The sequence below is a fragment of the Fusarium musae genome, chromosome 6 (assembly GCF_019915245.1).
Source record: "Fusarium musae strain F31 chromosome 6, whole genome shotgun sequence".
Classification (NCBI taxonomy): Eukaryota; Fungi; Ascomycota; class Sordariomycetes; order Hypocreales; family Nectriaceae; genus Fusarium; species Fusarium musae.
Genome location: NC_058392.1, coordinates 3,475,724 through 3,489,939, shown reverse-complemented (window position 1 = coordinate 3,489,939; position 14,216 = coordinate 3,475,724). Strand labels below are relative to the sequence as shown.

Here is a 14,216-nt window from a genome sequence, read left to right as displayed (position 1 = left end):
GTCCACTGCAGCTTCTTGTCTTTCAAGTTCTGTTCTCTCTTCCCCGTCGACCCTCCGACGTCGTCCTCTCCGACTCCACGGTCAATTGACTTGTTCAACAAACCGCCGCACATCATGTCTCGCATTCTCCGACCCGCAGCTCGCCTAGCTGCTTCGACCCGGGCTCTTCGCGCTCCCGCTGTCCCCTCGTTCGCCCAGTCTGTCGCCGCTCGCGCTGCTCTTGCTCGACCTGTTGTCTTTGGTTCCGCCCAGACCCGATCCTACGCCGATGCCCAGAGCTCTGGTGTCAAGGAGGTCACTGTCCGAGATGCGCTCAACGAGGCCCTCGCTGAGGAGCTTGAGCAGAACGAGAAGGTCTTCATTCTCGGTGAGGAGGTTGCTCAGTACAACGGTGCCTACAAGGTGACCAAGGGTCTTCTCGACCGCTTCGGTGAGAAGCGTGTCATCGATACACCCATTACTGAGTCTGGTTTCTGTGGTCTCGCTGTTGGTGCTGCCCTCAGTGGTCTTCACCCCGTCGTAAGTACCTCAGCTTCCGCATTGTGATTGCTCGAGACTCTAACCACTGTGCTTCACCAATCTAGTGTGAGTTCATGACCTTCAACTTCGCCATGCAGGCCATCGATCAGATCATCAACTCTGCTGCCAAGACCCTATACATGTCTGGTGGTATCCAGCCTTGCAACATCACCTTCCGTGGTCCCAACGGCTTCGCTGCTGGTGTCGGAGCCCAGCACTCCCAAGACTACTCCGCTTGGTACGGCAGCATCCCCGGTCTCAAGGTCGTCTCTCCCTGGAACTCCGAGGATGCCAAGGGTCTCCTGAAGGCCGCCATCCGCGACCCCAACCCCGTCGTTGTTCTCGAGAACGAGTTGATGTACGGACAGAGCTTCCCCATGTCCGAGGCTGCCCAGAAGGACGACTTCGTCATTCCCTTCGGTAAGGCCAAGATTGAGCGATCCGGCAAGGACCTGACCATTGTCTCCCTCGGCCGCACTGTTGGCCAGTCTCTTGTTGCCGCCGAGAACCTCAAGAAGAAGTACGGTGTCGAGGCTGAGGTTATCAACCTGCGATCCGTCAAGCCTCTCGATGTTGAGACCATCATCCAGTCCGTCAAGAAGACCGGCCGTCTCCTGTCCGTTGAGTCTGGCTACCCTGCCTTCGGTGTCGGATCTGAGATCCTTGCCTTGACAATGGAGTACGGCTTTGACTACCTCGATGCCCCTGCTGCCCGTGTCACCGGTGCTGAGGTCCCTACCCCTTACGCCCAGAAGCTCGAGGAGATGTCCTTCCCCACCGAGAAGCTGATCGAGGACTACGCTGCCAAGGTTCTCCGTCTGTAAAAATGAGAAACGAGGGACGAGAGAGAAATATAGTTTACCTGCTCGAGCATGTCAGGTCGACGCCATGCCTACGTATCGCGTGTATGACAGAGTTTGCTTCATGCTACCCATCGTGGCATATGAATTGCGATGCGGATGAGAATCTGGTCCAATTGGCGTATTTGATGGACACTTTTTTGATAGACGTGCGGAAGGGAAGGGAAATGTAATTTTACCGCGTGTTGCCATGTATAGTCAGGGCATAGCATCCGTCTTATTAATGATCTACCAATTCACATTTGTGCCCCCTCACTGTGACCTGTGTTTGTAGTTTGCCATGTCATTGCTTAGTGGCCAGGAGAATCTTGGGGTCTAGTCATGATGATCCAAGACCTTTCACTAACCCAACAGCTGTAGGGATCATGTTCCACTAAAGAAGTTTCCAACTAGGCCCTGTTCACAAGTCATTGCCCCCCGAAGACACTCCCAAGCGGACAAGACAAGAATTTGTAACAGTATCCCAAGGGTTAGCATATCTGATCTGAATTCTTTCTAAGTTTGTAATAAAGTTATTTAAATCCTTTTTGCTCTCTGAAGCCTTCTCCATGAATACTCAGATCGAAGCCCAGACAGTTTTCATAGGTGCAGGGTAACCAATGTGGAGCTGTAAGTTAAGCTCTTATGAGTGTGTCCCACCATGAATGTCAGAATCACCAACGTCAATGGTGGGGCAGTTTTCTGTGAGCTTTCATCACTTCAATATTCATTTTACCATATCGAATTCAACCTCACAGTCTTGCCTATAAACTGGCTGAAAATCAATAGGCATGGCTGGTATCGACGCTCTCCTTGAAAGAGGGCCTGAAGAGACTGGTCAACGCCAACCTGCAACTAAAGATCCAGAAGAGCTCAAGCGACACCTAGAGGAGCTCCTCCTCTCACCCTCAGCTGAGTTCTCACCAGACTGGCTCAACCGACTTCAGCAGCGATGGGATTATGAGGCCGACTACACTTCGCTTTACAAGGTTGCGCCGCCGCATACTCGAACTCTCACCAGATTCCAGCGTCATGGACTTGAAGGCCGTGTTACAGGCTACAAGAACGTCACTGTCCCCGCAAACAGTGCCACGGCCAAAAACTCGACAAGTCTGTCTCGAAAGCCTGCCAACCGTGCTGACTTCGTGAGAGGCGCCGCAGGTTTCTTTCCCTTCGCTCCTGGAGGTCTAGAGGGCATTGAAGCAACGGCGGCATTTGAGGATCAAGTCCACACAGGTGCTACAGGAGGTCCTACGGAGACCAGTGGTTCAGGAAACAAGCTTGAACGAGTGATTCAGCTTGGTTCCGAGGGTGGATTACTGGAAAAGGCTCCTGGAATGAGCAGAGGTATCGACTTCACTAAGAAAAAGACAAGTATCAGCCAAGAAGATGCCAACGCTGTCAAGGAGGTGCTCGAAGAAGATCCAGAAGATGCCAAGGTCGAAGAAGGTGGTAATGCAGCTTCAACAGATGCGACTACGCCCGATGCAACTCCCGACGAAACTGCTGAGGATGGTGATGATATCGACGACATTCTGCCTGTTGAGTTCCCCGCCCTAGAACCCCATGGAGTTCTTGCAGCCTCGAGTGCTCGCAAGGCTGGTCGCGAATGGGCGCATATGGTCGACATCAACCATGATATGTCCAACTTCAGAGAACTCGTACCTGACATGGCTAGAGAGTGGCCGTTCGAACTCGACACTTTCCAGAAGGAAGCAGTGTACCACCTGGAGAACGGCGATTCAGTGTTTGTTGCAGCACATACTTCAGCTGGCAAGACTGTTGTAGCAGAGTACGCCATTGCCCTGGCTGCTAAGCATATGACGAAGGCCATTTACACATCGCCAATCAAGGCACTGAGTAACCAGAAGTTCCGCGACTTTCGGCAAACCTTTGACGAGGTGGGTATCCTTACTGGCGATGTTCAGATCAATCCCGAAGCTAGTTGCCTCATCATGACAACGGAAATTCTTCGAAGTATGCTGTACAGAGGCGCTGATTTAATCCGCGATGTCGAATTCGTTATCTTCGACGAAGTCCACTACGTCAACGATTTCGAGCGAGGTGTTGTCTGGGAAGAGGTCATTATCATGCTGCCTGAACATGTGTCTCTCATCCTACTGTCTGCTACAGTTCCAAACACTAAGGAGTTTGCATCGTGGGTTGGACGAACGAAGCAGAAAGACATCTACGTTATTTCGACACCGAAGCGACCCGTTCCCTTGGAACATTATCTCTGGGCAGGAAAGAATATCCACAAGATCGTGGACTCGGAGAAGAAGTTCATCGAAAAGGGCTGGAAGGACGCACACTTTGCTATTCAAGGAAAGGATAAGCTGAAGCCTGCAGAGACTACTGTTGCCACTCGTGGAGGCAACCCCCGGGGCAATCAACGTGGTGGTACCCAACGAGGTGGTCCCCAGCGTGGTGGACGTGGAGGAGGCCAACAGCAGAGAGGAGGCAATCAACAACGTGGTCGTGGCGGGCCACCACGAGCGAGCCATGCCCCTGGTCACATGGGTCGTGGAGGCCGCGCTGGAGGTTTCACATCTGTGGCACAAGACAAGAACCTGTGGGTTCATCTTGTCCAGTATCTCAAGAAGTCAACTCTTCTACCAGCTTGCATCTTCGTCTTCTCGAAGAAGCGATGCGAGGAGAACGCAGATGCGCTCAGTAATCAAGACTTCTGCACTGCTGCTGAGAAGAGCCATATTCACATGATCATCGAAAAGTCAGTTGCACGATTAAAGCCTGACGACCGACAGCTTCCACAGATTATCAGGCTGAGAGAACTTCTAAGTCGAGGTATTGCTGTTCATCATGGTGGACTGTTGCCCATTGTCAAGGAGCTGGTTGAGATCTTGTTCGCCCAGACATTGGTCAAGGTACTGTTCGCTACAGAAACATTTGCTATGGGTCTTAACCTTCCCACACGAACAGTAGTCTTCTCTGGGTACCGCAAGCATGATGGGCATTCGTTCCGAAATTTGTTACCAGGAGAGTATACTCAGATGGCCGGTCGTGCTGGTCGTCGTGGTCTGGATACCGTTGGTTCAGTCATCATTGTGCCACCAGGAGGCTTGGACGATGCTCCTCCTGTTGCAGATCTCCGAAACATGATTCTGGGAGAGCCGTCTAAGTTGCGGTCACAGTTCCGACTGACATACAACATGATTCTGAATCTCCTCCGAGTGGAGGCCTTAAAGATCGAGGAGATGATCAAGCGCAGTTTCTCCGAACACGCTACTCAACAACTGCTCCCCGAACATGAGAAGGACGTGAAGCTAGCGCAAGCAGATTTGGCCAAGGTCAAGAGAGACTCCTGCGAGATCTGTGACGTTTCGATGGACGAATGCCACCAAGCTTCCCAGGACTTCAAGAGACTCACATTTGAGCTGTACAAGGGCTTGCTGTCTATCCCTATTGGACGTAGAATGTTCTCTCAGCACCGACTTGTCGTCTTTAACTGGGACGGTATTCGCTCCATCGGCATCCTCCTCGCAGACGGAATTAGTAATAAAGGAACGACGGAGGATCCAACACTGCACGTATGCGCCATCAAGTCACTTCGAGATCGACGAGATGCTACCGATCAGCTTCCTTTTATACCTGCTTTCCGCAAGTACCTCCACGAACTTCCCAAGAGTAAGAAGCGAGTGCAAACCAAGACTCTCCATGTTCCTTTGAGTGACGTGGAGTGTCTCACAAGATGGGTGACCAAGGGCATTATTCCTGAGATCTTCCAGGGCGGAGATGGCTATCAACAGGCGAAAGACAAACTTCAAGAGCTTTGTGGTTCGTGGGATGATAGATGGGAGGAACTCGATCTCTCTCGAATCAAGCAACTGCAGCTACAGGAAATTGTGGAGAAGAGAGTTGAATTGGTGAAGACGATATCGAACTCGCCCGCTGAGAAGTGCCCAGAATTCTTGAAGCACGTAAGTTCACCCCGATTTCCTTGAAACATCGCAGTACTAACCATAAGGACAGTTCGCTATGTGTCACGATGAGTGGCTCATCAAGGATCATATCTCTCAGCTTAAGCAGTCATTGTCTGATCAGAACCTTCAACTTCTACCTGATTACGAACAACGAGTTCAAGTGCTTAAGGAGCTTGGCTTCATCGATGATGCCACCCGGATCCAGCTCAAGGGCAAGGTCGCCTGCGAGATTCACTCCGGTGATGAACTGGTTCTGACTGAGCTCATTCTTGACAACGTCCTCGCCGATTACGAACCCGCCGAAATTGCCGCTCTCCTTTCGGCGTTTGTGTTCCAAGAAAAGACCGACATAGAACCATCCCTGACTGGCAACCTCGAGCGAGGAAAGGAGAAGATTGTTGCCATCTCTGAGAAGGTGAACGATGTGCAGACCCGACTACAAGTCATTCAGTCTGCCGATGACTCAAATGACTTTGTTTCTCGGCCACGATTCGGTATCATGGAAGTGGTCTACGAGTGGGCTCGAGGTATGAGCTTCAAGAACATCACCGGCTTGACCGATGTCCTTGAGGGAACGATTGTACGAACAATTACACGATTAGATGAGACATGTCGCGAGGTGAAGAATGCAGCGAGAATTGTGGGTGACCCCGAACTATATCAGAAGATGCAACAGGCACAGGAAATGATCAAGAGGGATATCACGGCAGTGGCAAGTCTCTACATGTAAGCCCAGCATGGTTTGGAGTATCTGGTATTTGTACGTCACGAGCATATAAGAGAAAAGGCAGAGCGAGTGTCATGTCTAATGTATGATGTTGATAAAGAATAAAGAAAAATTGCGTTCATTCTCGAAGTTGGAGATGAAGATGAATTTATGTCGCCACCAAAGCCCCAACGCCAAACCTTAACCAAGAAAACGCACCTCTCCGAAAGTTGATCGTGATGTATCTGTCATGCCGCCCTATCGCATAAAATTACGGACATTCAAATGTCCCAAACCCAGCAAGTTCTCTTGTGGAAGGCAAAACTATGCGCGCAGGGCTCGCAGCCTCTGCTGGAGCTTATCTTCCTCCTCGGCGGTAGGCTCGTTAGTCTGCTGAGGCTCGGCGTTAGAAGGTGTCGCCTGGTTGAGTTCCTTGCTGAGCTCAAGGCCAGCGTCGTCGGCAAGCTTGCCGAGAAGTTCGTGGACAGCATCCTCGCCGACTTGGGTAGAGGTAGACTGGGTGATGGCGTCCTGGTAGATGCCGTTGGACATGGCGTATTCTTCGTTTTGCTGCTTGAACTGTTCAAGAGTAACGAGGGTCTAGGCTGCTGTTAGTGTCGGTCGATATTATATGGATAACAAAAGTGCTCACCTTTTCGGGGTTGGTGTTCTTCTGGGCCACGTTCATAGTTCGTGATGACTGGGCCATCATCTGTGTCATGCGGTTCATCGAGTTGTTGGCCTGAATCTGCGCAGCAGACAATTCGGCCATATCAGCCATCTGATCCATCTGCTGGGCAAGCGCCTGCTTCGACAGCAGCATCTTGGCCTTCTGGTAAGCCTTCTGCGTCTCGCCCTTTTTGAGAAGGTCCTGGATCTGCTTCTTCAGGATAGGGTCCTGCTTGGCTGCCTTCTGGGCCTCGCGGCGAGCCTGCTTGGCTTGGAAACGAGCCTGGAACTCGACTTGCATGTCGCGGGCCATCTGACGGTTCGCCATTGTGTGTGGGTGGTTGATGATATTTGTCGTGGAGGATAAGACCTGAGAGGAAGAGGTTTTTTTTACGGTTGAGTAGTAGAGTTGGAAGAGGTTGTAAATGTCATGTGAGTGTTAAACTTTAGGTGAAGCAGGCATGGAAGCGCCGAAGGCCTAGAATCGGAACCTTGACTTGGCTTGCGATGGGATGGTTGAATGCGGGGCGCCACGAAAGACAGCTGGAGAAGTGGGCGAATGACGCAACGAACGGCGACGGATGATTTCGGCGGAACTGATAAGGCTCTGATTGCGCCTTTGCACAGCCACTTCCAGATGGCTTGTTACATTGATATAGGGTAGCTTCGACTGCAGTCAATCAGCGAATTCATCAACAACGAACTGATGGACAGTGATGGTATCGACAGTAGTGCTTTCCTAACGATGATTGGGATACTCAATTGACTGTCCCTGCTGCTGATAGTGACCAAGAACCGATATTCATCAAGATAATGGGCAATAGACATACAATACTGAAAGGCCTTCGCACATATCCGAGTATTGTTCACCAAAGATGCCGCATTACTTAAGCGGTCGTGTCTTATAAAATTCTACTTGTAATTATTTGCTGCAGAAGGCAAGAACATAAAAGCAATCATGCATCTCTCCCATCATATTCCACCTAACGAGCTGCTACGCTTAAGCAATTGCGAGCATCTCAAGCTTCCGAGGTGACGCATACAGATACTCAAACGAATGAAAGGCTTATAGAACCATCTTTAGCAAGAACGGACGACTTTCGACTTAACGATCCAAGATGTGATGGCTATTGAAACGACGCTGAGACATTGCCTCAGGTTTGGTGACTTATACGCTTCGCTGGGCTATAATTGTTTCAAGATCAAAAGTTGCTACAACACGAGATCATTCTAAAAATATCGAATATGAAACATGGACCTCAAAAGAAACAACAAACAACACTCAACAAACGTCAGTGACCTCAAGGGAATGGGCATAAACTCTATGAGAGGCCGCAGGACTCAGGATCCCGTTCAAGAGCAGCGGCCGTCATGACGTCCCGTGGGCGGCCGCAAATTACTGGGCCTTTCGGTATGTGAAAGTTCTGTTGCAAGAATCGAGACATGGTAACGAGGGCCGTTATAAAACAGGCCCAGGGATATCTTGTCAATCGGCAGTTCATCAATATCCGACATGCCGTTTTGCGTATCGCCGCGTACTACACATCTCGTTGCGCAACAGACGAGCAATTATCCTGAGGAGTCCAAGCTTGGACTTGTTGCGATCCAGAGTCTGTTTCTCACTCAATGTCTGGTCCTAGCAAGGCTTGGTTAAGGGGCGGCGGGTGGTGCCGTAACGGTCGTACGCGAAGAGGCTGGGCGAAAACAGAGGTTGGAAAGTGATCAATGCTGAAGTTTTAGCCGATGAGACTTGACTCAGTCACGGATATGAGATTGGAGATGAGCAGTTCATATCTTGCTGAAAGGAAGTGGGTTCACTGTGCTTCCATTGACTTCTTCTGATACTAACAAAAGTACGGGGCCGGTCAACCTGACACAATGGGGAACGCGTTGAATAGGTATGAGATGAGATTCTTTGATAGGACATGGCGTAAGTCAGAGACGAAGATAATATTCGATACGGTCCCGGCAATAGAGCACAGGTTTGAGATTAATTAATTGGTTCAATTAAGCTCAGATGAGCCCGATATTGCAAACCAGGGGTTACGCTACGTTTTGGAATGAAGTCTCCACCAGCGCAGCTCCTCTTGCATCGAGACCTTCACTTCACTGGCGCGCGAATCTATGGTCTGACTATGGTATGGGACTATATCTCTGGCGGAAGAACTATCGTGGGAGCTAGGAACAAGAGGCGAGCTGGACAGGCTAAAAGGGATAAACCATCGGTATCCTTGGGTTCGAGGGATCAGGAAAGGGGGGTTCTTTGACGATCAGGGTCGAACGATGGCAGGGAAGGGAACGGGAAGATCACTTACAGTGAAACAAGGTACTCCTGAGACATGCCAGAAACGAGGGCAGAGGCAGAAGAGGTTGAACGTTCGTTTCTCCCTGCAACTTTAACCGTCGGCATGTCTCTCCCTTCCGTGACTCCAAGAGGCAATCCCTTGAGCTGACGGGGTGGGATAGGATAAGATAAGATAGGATAGGATGGGCGGCTGGTAGATTCGCCTAGATCCATCCCCTTCCCTTCCCGCTCGAGACGAACGAGATCTTTGTCTCTGTCTTGTCTTGTTCCGTTCAAGTTTCGCCAAGCAAAGGGGGCCCCATTTCGTAGCGAGGTCCCAGCTGCATGGCATTGGCATTGGCAGGTCTCAGAGAACTAAAGTAGCGTTCCATTCCAGGTCGCGGGGAGGCGATCCGTAGCACTACAAGGGGGAGCTCGACCGAAGAACCGGTGAATTTGAATTTGGAGAAATGGAGTAGACCATCCTCACGAATGAGAAAATCTGCATGTTCCGTCTCAAATCGGTATTGAGGCTTGGAGACTCGGAGCTGAACTTTACTTGAGACTTTGATTCACCGACTTGAACAATTCCATCAATCAAAAGAGCTCAACAAAACCCAAAGTGCAGATGTCAGGCGGTTCACCGCATCTCAAGGTATCTATCTCGGCAGTGGAGAATCTGGTGAGGGGATTCGCGAGTATATCGCCAATCTTAATGCATATCAGTTATCGCCTGCCAGACCGACTTATCAAGGTTCTCTGTTACATTCAATCGCTTGGCAGTTTGTCCCTGCGCAAGCTGAACTCAAAAAATGCAAAAGCTTGACGAAAAGTAAAAAAACATGTAGTCCTGAAACTTGGTAGCCTCAAGCCTAAGCTCTTAGCTGAAGGCCCGATGATCTCAGCAATCAAGGAACAACAGAACCAAGATGAGCGACTGTCGATGATGGCGATATGGGGCATTTGGTGGATAATATGGAGGCACTTGAGATTCCAGAGCCAGCGAAACAAATGGAGGAGGTGGTATTTCGGTGGATGGCGGATACGTCCCCGGTAGGGCCGGCGGTACAAGAGTAGAATAGCAGCAGCTTAGCTTTAGTAGCTTCAGGCAGTTTCTTTTCTTGGAACACGAACGGGCACACACGAGAAAGCAAAACTCCACTTGATGAGGCGTCAGTCAGCGTCAGCCCAGCTTCTAAGTTGGGACATGACCGCTGATACTGTACCTACATAGAAGAGAAGAGACGACGTCGTCTTACGAAGGTTGCATACAAATGCTTCGTTACGAGTCTCGTCTGTCACGTAGCAGCAGTAGCACCGATAATGTTTCCTGAGGCGCTGTGATATTGTTTCCGTTGTTTACGAGGCTTTCATTACAGGAGGGGTCACGATAATTACTGAGCTCTTCAATTGGCCTGTCCATCATTTGCTTTGAGTTTGATGGTAGATGGCAAAGATGCCATTTGCCTTTGGGGTTATGTTGAGCTTCCTTCGGTCACATTCCTTCGGACCCCAAAGAGCTGATGGCTTTTCAACACCGCTTCCTCTCGCTCTCTCTTCTCCCTTGTAGGTATCATCGACGATAACGAGAGAAATGATGATGCCCTGCATGAATAGACTTGAATCTGTGGATTTTCTCCCTGCGTGGCTTGGGTGGATTGGTGGGTTTGGTGGAGAGCTGACAATAGCTGACTGTGTACGAAAACTAAGGTCAAAGCCTAGGACTCCTCGATATCGTGAGCGCTAGGCAGAGGAATTACAGTAGGAGGCACCTAGAATTGTGTGGTTGTCGGATCCATTCCTTCGACCTCCTTCGCCCATTTTCCTCTGGAGTATCCGTTCTTTGAGATCTCGTCATTGTGCAGCATAAGACGTCTTAGGCAAAACAAACAGGCTGTGGGGCCATACTTGACTCTGTAAAGTGTGAATAGTTAACTACCTACGGAATAGAGTTGAGAAAGCCCCTTGTTGAGTTGATGGTTGTAGATCCATAGCAGTTGTTGTTCTCAAGAAGAGGGGATCACGACATCTCAATACAGTAGCCTTTTCTCCTCCATGGGGAATGCACGGGCTGCACTACCCACAGGGAGAGGGAGAAATGGCTGCAGCGTATTCATTGAGAATCGGCAGTTTTTGCGCTTATCTCTCGTTCTCTAAAATTAAAAGCCACCAACACGGGGTTTGTTGTTATTTGTTACACGAGCCTCATCAGCTTTTTGAGTTGGCTATTGATCATTCATTCTCGTGCACCCTCCACGCTCCACGAGTATGACCGACCGAGTACAGACAGTCTCGTCTCTCGGCAAATGGATCATGGCACCATCCTCAAAATGAGGCACAAGGAGCTACAAGGTCCGACACCTACTGAACAAAGGAAGAACGGCGTTTCTGGCACCGCAGGCCCGTCGAATGCTGCAACTAATGCTAACGGGCAGCCAAAAGGTCTCACGGCCTCCGATTGATCAAACCCCTTTTTTTGGAAACTCGAACGGTCGATGGGGCTCCGTAGAGGCCCGGACAGCGCTGTGTCAGATCGTATTCCGCCAATGAGACCTGCGGCATGCGCTGTGGGGGAGATTCCTAAGCCCCCCCTGCAGTCAAGGTTGGTTGAGGTACGTGTCGCTCGGTGGCGTAACTTGCGCCCCCTGAAAGCCTGCCCGAGCCTGAGCCTGAGCCTGCCTGAGCCTAGGTGTTCCAGGAGGGGAGGGAGGTACCTGTGGAGTGTATCCCGGCACCAGAAGGGTCCTATCCGAGAGCACCTTCCCTCTTTAGGCTCTCAAAACGAGTTCAGGGGGTGGTCTTGGTACCCCATCTCAGGGGTCGATGCCTCAGGCAGTTGCATCTACCGAGCCGTGCCCCTCCAAACTCTCAACGTGTCCTCAAGAGATAAAGAGGGCCTGTCCGCTCCCACCAAGCTGAGGTGTCCTCTTCATTCCCAGACCCAAACCGACAAGCACCCAGCAAATCAAGGTCGCTAACACAGAGTGAACACGCTGTCCTTTATTCCTCTTGAAGCTCCTTTCCAACCATCACCTGACCTGACTCATAGTTGATCAAGGCAGACGTAATCCAAGTCTAGTCACTGACTCACACTTTTGGCCAAGTCTTGTGATGGTGGAACATCGCTGCCTGCGCCTCATACACTTCTAATATAGCTACTTATCCCCATAATATCCGTTACTGTATTCAACTTCAGCTTCTCTATTCAAACAAATTACACACAGACAAACACACAATGGAGCAACAAGGATCACCAGCTTCCCAATTCTTCCAGTCCCCAGCCGACTCTCTCATGTCAGCTCCTGAAGACGCCTACACATCACTATTCGCAGCTACCACCCCTAGCGCAACTTCAACAGTGAACCCCATGGACATGTTGACACCAAAGTCCTACAACAACGATGACTCTCTACTACCAATGATCAAGCAGGAGGAGGGCGTTGGATCAACACCATCCCCTTCTCCAGCCCCTGAGAAGAAGACCACCAAGAAGAGAAAGTCGTGGGGCCAAGTCCTCCCTGAGCCCAAGACAAACCTCCCTCCTAGGTATGAACCAACGACAACTGAAGATGATGTCACGAATGGTTCCACTAACTTCCCACACAGAAAGCGAGCAAAGACCGCTGATGAAAAGGAGCAACGCCGAGTTGAGCGTGTTCTACGGAACCGTCGCGCGGCTCAGTCCTCTCGCGAACGCAAGAGGCTGGAGGTTGAGCAGCTGGAGCAGAAGAACAAGGACCTTGAGGCTGCCATCCAACAGGCTGAGCAGATGAACGCCAGGCTCATGGATGAGCTTGCACAGATGCGAAAGGCCAATGGTCTTCCCCCTCTGTCCCAGGAGCTCTTCACCCCCCAGACAACACATCAGCCAGCGGAGACCATGGTATCTCCCAACGCCACTGTCGACCCAATGGCACTATCCCCTTGTCTATCACCCGTCCCCGAAGAATCTGAAGAGACCATCAAACAGGAGCCGGCCAAGGAGACAACCCTGGAACAGTCTGAAAACACCTCTCCCGACCTGACACAACGTCCTGCTGCGATGTTGTCCGACCTGCAGTGTCACATGTCGGCGGAGGTGTTGAAGACGTTCCTGTCCCAGTCACCCACAACCTTGACTCGGCCAACATTGGCCTGGCTCCTGCCACTTCAGATGACACTCTTTTCAGCTATGGCGGTTCTGAATTTCTGTCAGCGTCCATTGACACAGATCGTTATCTCATCGAGAACGGGCATCTCTCTTCACCCTTCTCCTCAGCTTCTGACGAGCCTTATCTGGAGTTTGACACGTCTCCGTTCACCCTCGACAACAGCTTCAACGACGAGTTGTACAACACCTTCATCAACGACACGGACAACGGCATCTCGACGGAGCTCCAGAAGCCAACCGACGACGCCGCTGCGATTCTCAGCGACGAGTTCCGCATCTACGAACTTGAGAATCAACTCTCTTCAGAAAATCCTATCCAGCAGCCCCTCCCTGGCGCGTCCTCTATTGGATGCGACGTTGGTGGCATTGCGGTTGGTAACTAAGAGACGCGATTCCAGGGTCGAGAATGCGGCGCGCGATACTGAGGACTCGCGCGGCCAAGACGAGTTGGTAAGGTGCTTATCCGAGATTACTTTGCCGTCATGGGAACGACTGTTGACACTCGCCTGGGCCACCACACAGTGGGTGGCCCTGAATCCGCATGAAGCTGACCAAGTCCTCGACTCTGAGACTCGCTCCCCACTAAGTGTACATCAACCAAGCAAGAAGGCTGCTTTGTCAGTGATACTGGAGGAAGAGAACAATCGGGTACAGACATTATGAGAGTTATATTCATGATGATCTACCGTAATGTGATAATGTTTTGATTTGGGGAAAAAAACCGGTGCAAGGCGCAAAGGATCAATGTCCCAGGGGGGACTGGCAATAAAGCCTACCAGATAAATCTTTTGTGTAACAATACAATGAACGCTCAAACAAGCGTATGACCAACAAACAGTATCTGTTCCATTCTCGTTATATTTGCCTATGCCTTGAATACCGACTTGAGTGTTGCTAGACCCTGTGATATTGTTTGTAGTCATGTTAGTATATCAGACTTTTAATATTGAACGTAAAGAGCGTAAGACCTCTGGTTGAGACGCAATAGAGGAGCTAGTCAGTATCCAGGGTCACATTTGACTTTGACTTCGTTTAGGATTGTTCTCACGTCTAATTTTCTATCTCTTTCATCTGGATATATCTCCCCGTTTGGTAGCCTCTAGTATCA

The 14,216-nt window shown here is 50.5% G+C and overlaps 4 protein-coding genes across 4 annotated transcripts; 3 read left to right on the top strand and 1 right to left on the bottom strand.

The window, feature by feature from the left end:
- Positions 1 to 114: 114 nt before the first annotated feature.
- Positions 115 to 1,343, top strand: PDB1 (pyruvate dehydrogenase E1, beta subunit; the record flags this gene model as incomplete). Its single annotated transcript, XM_044826523.1, has 2 exons — positions 115 to 519; positions 585 to 1,343. The coding sequence occupies 2 exons, from the start codon at positions 115 to 117 to the stop codon at positions 1,341 to 1,343; spliced, it is 1,164 nt and encodes a 387-aa protein (XP_044679440.1).
- An 806-nt stretch (positions 1,344 to 2,149) lies between these two features.
- On the top strand, positions 2,150 to 6,029 carry J7337_008917 (uncharacterized protein; the record flags this gene model as incomplete). The annotated part of the gene is made up of 2 exons (XM_044826522.1): positions 2,150 to 5,296; positions 5,349 to 6,029. 2 exons carry the CDS (start codon positions 2,150 to 2,152, stop codon positions 6,027 to 6,029), a joined length of 3,828 nt encoding a protein of 1,275 aa, XP_044679439.1.
- A 300-nt stretch (positions 6,030 to 6,329) lies between these two features.
- On the bottom strand, positions 6,330 to 7,002 carry J7337_008916 (uncharacterized protein; the record flags this gene model as incomplete). Its single annotated transcript, XM_044826521.1, has 2 exons — positions 6,330 to 6,605; positions 6,658 to 7,002. 2 exons carry the CDS (start codon positions 7,000 to 7,002, stop codon positions 6,330 to 6,332), a joined length of 621 nt encoding a protein of 206 aa, XP_044679438.1.
- A 5,191-nt stretch (positions 7,003 to 12,193) lies between these two features.
- Positions 12,194 to 13,491, top strand: J7337_008915 (uncharacterized protein; the record flags this gene model as incomplete). Its single annotated transcript, XM_044826520.1, has 2 exons — positions 12,194 to 12,989; positions 13,019 to 13,491. 2 exons carry the CDS (start codon positions 12,194 to 12,196, stop codon positions 13,489 to 13,491), a joined length of 1,269 nt encoding a protein of 422 aa, XP_044679437.1.
- Positions 13,492 to 14,216: the final 725 nt, after the last annotated feature.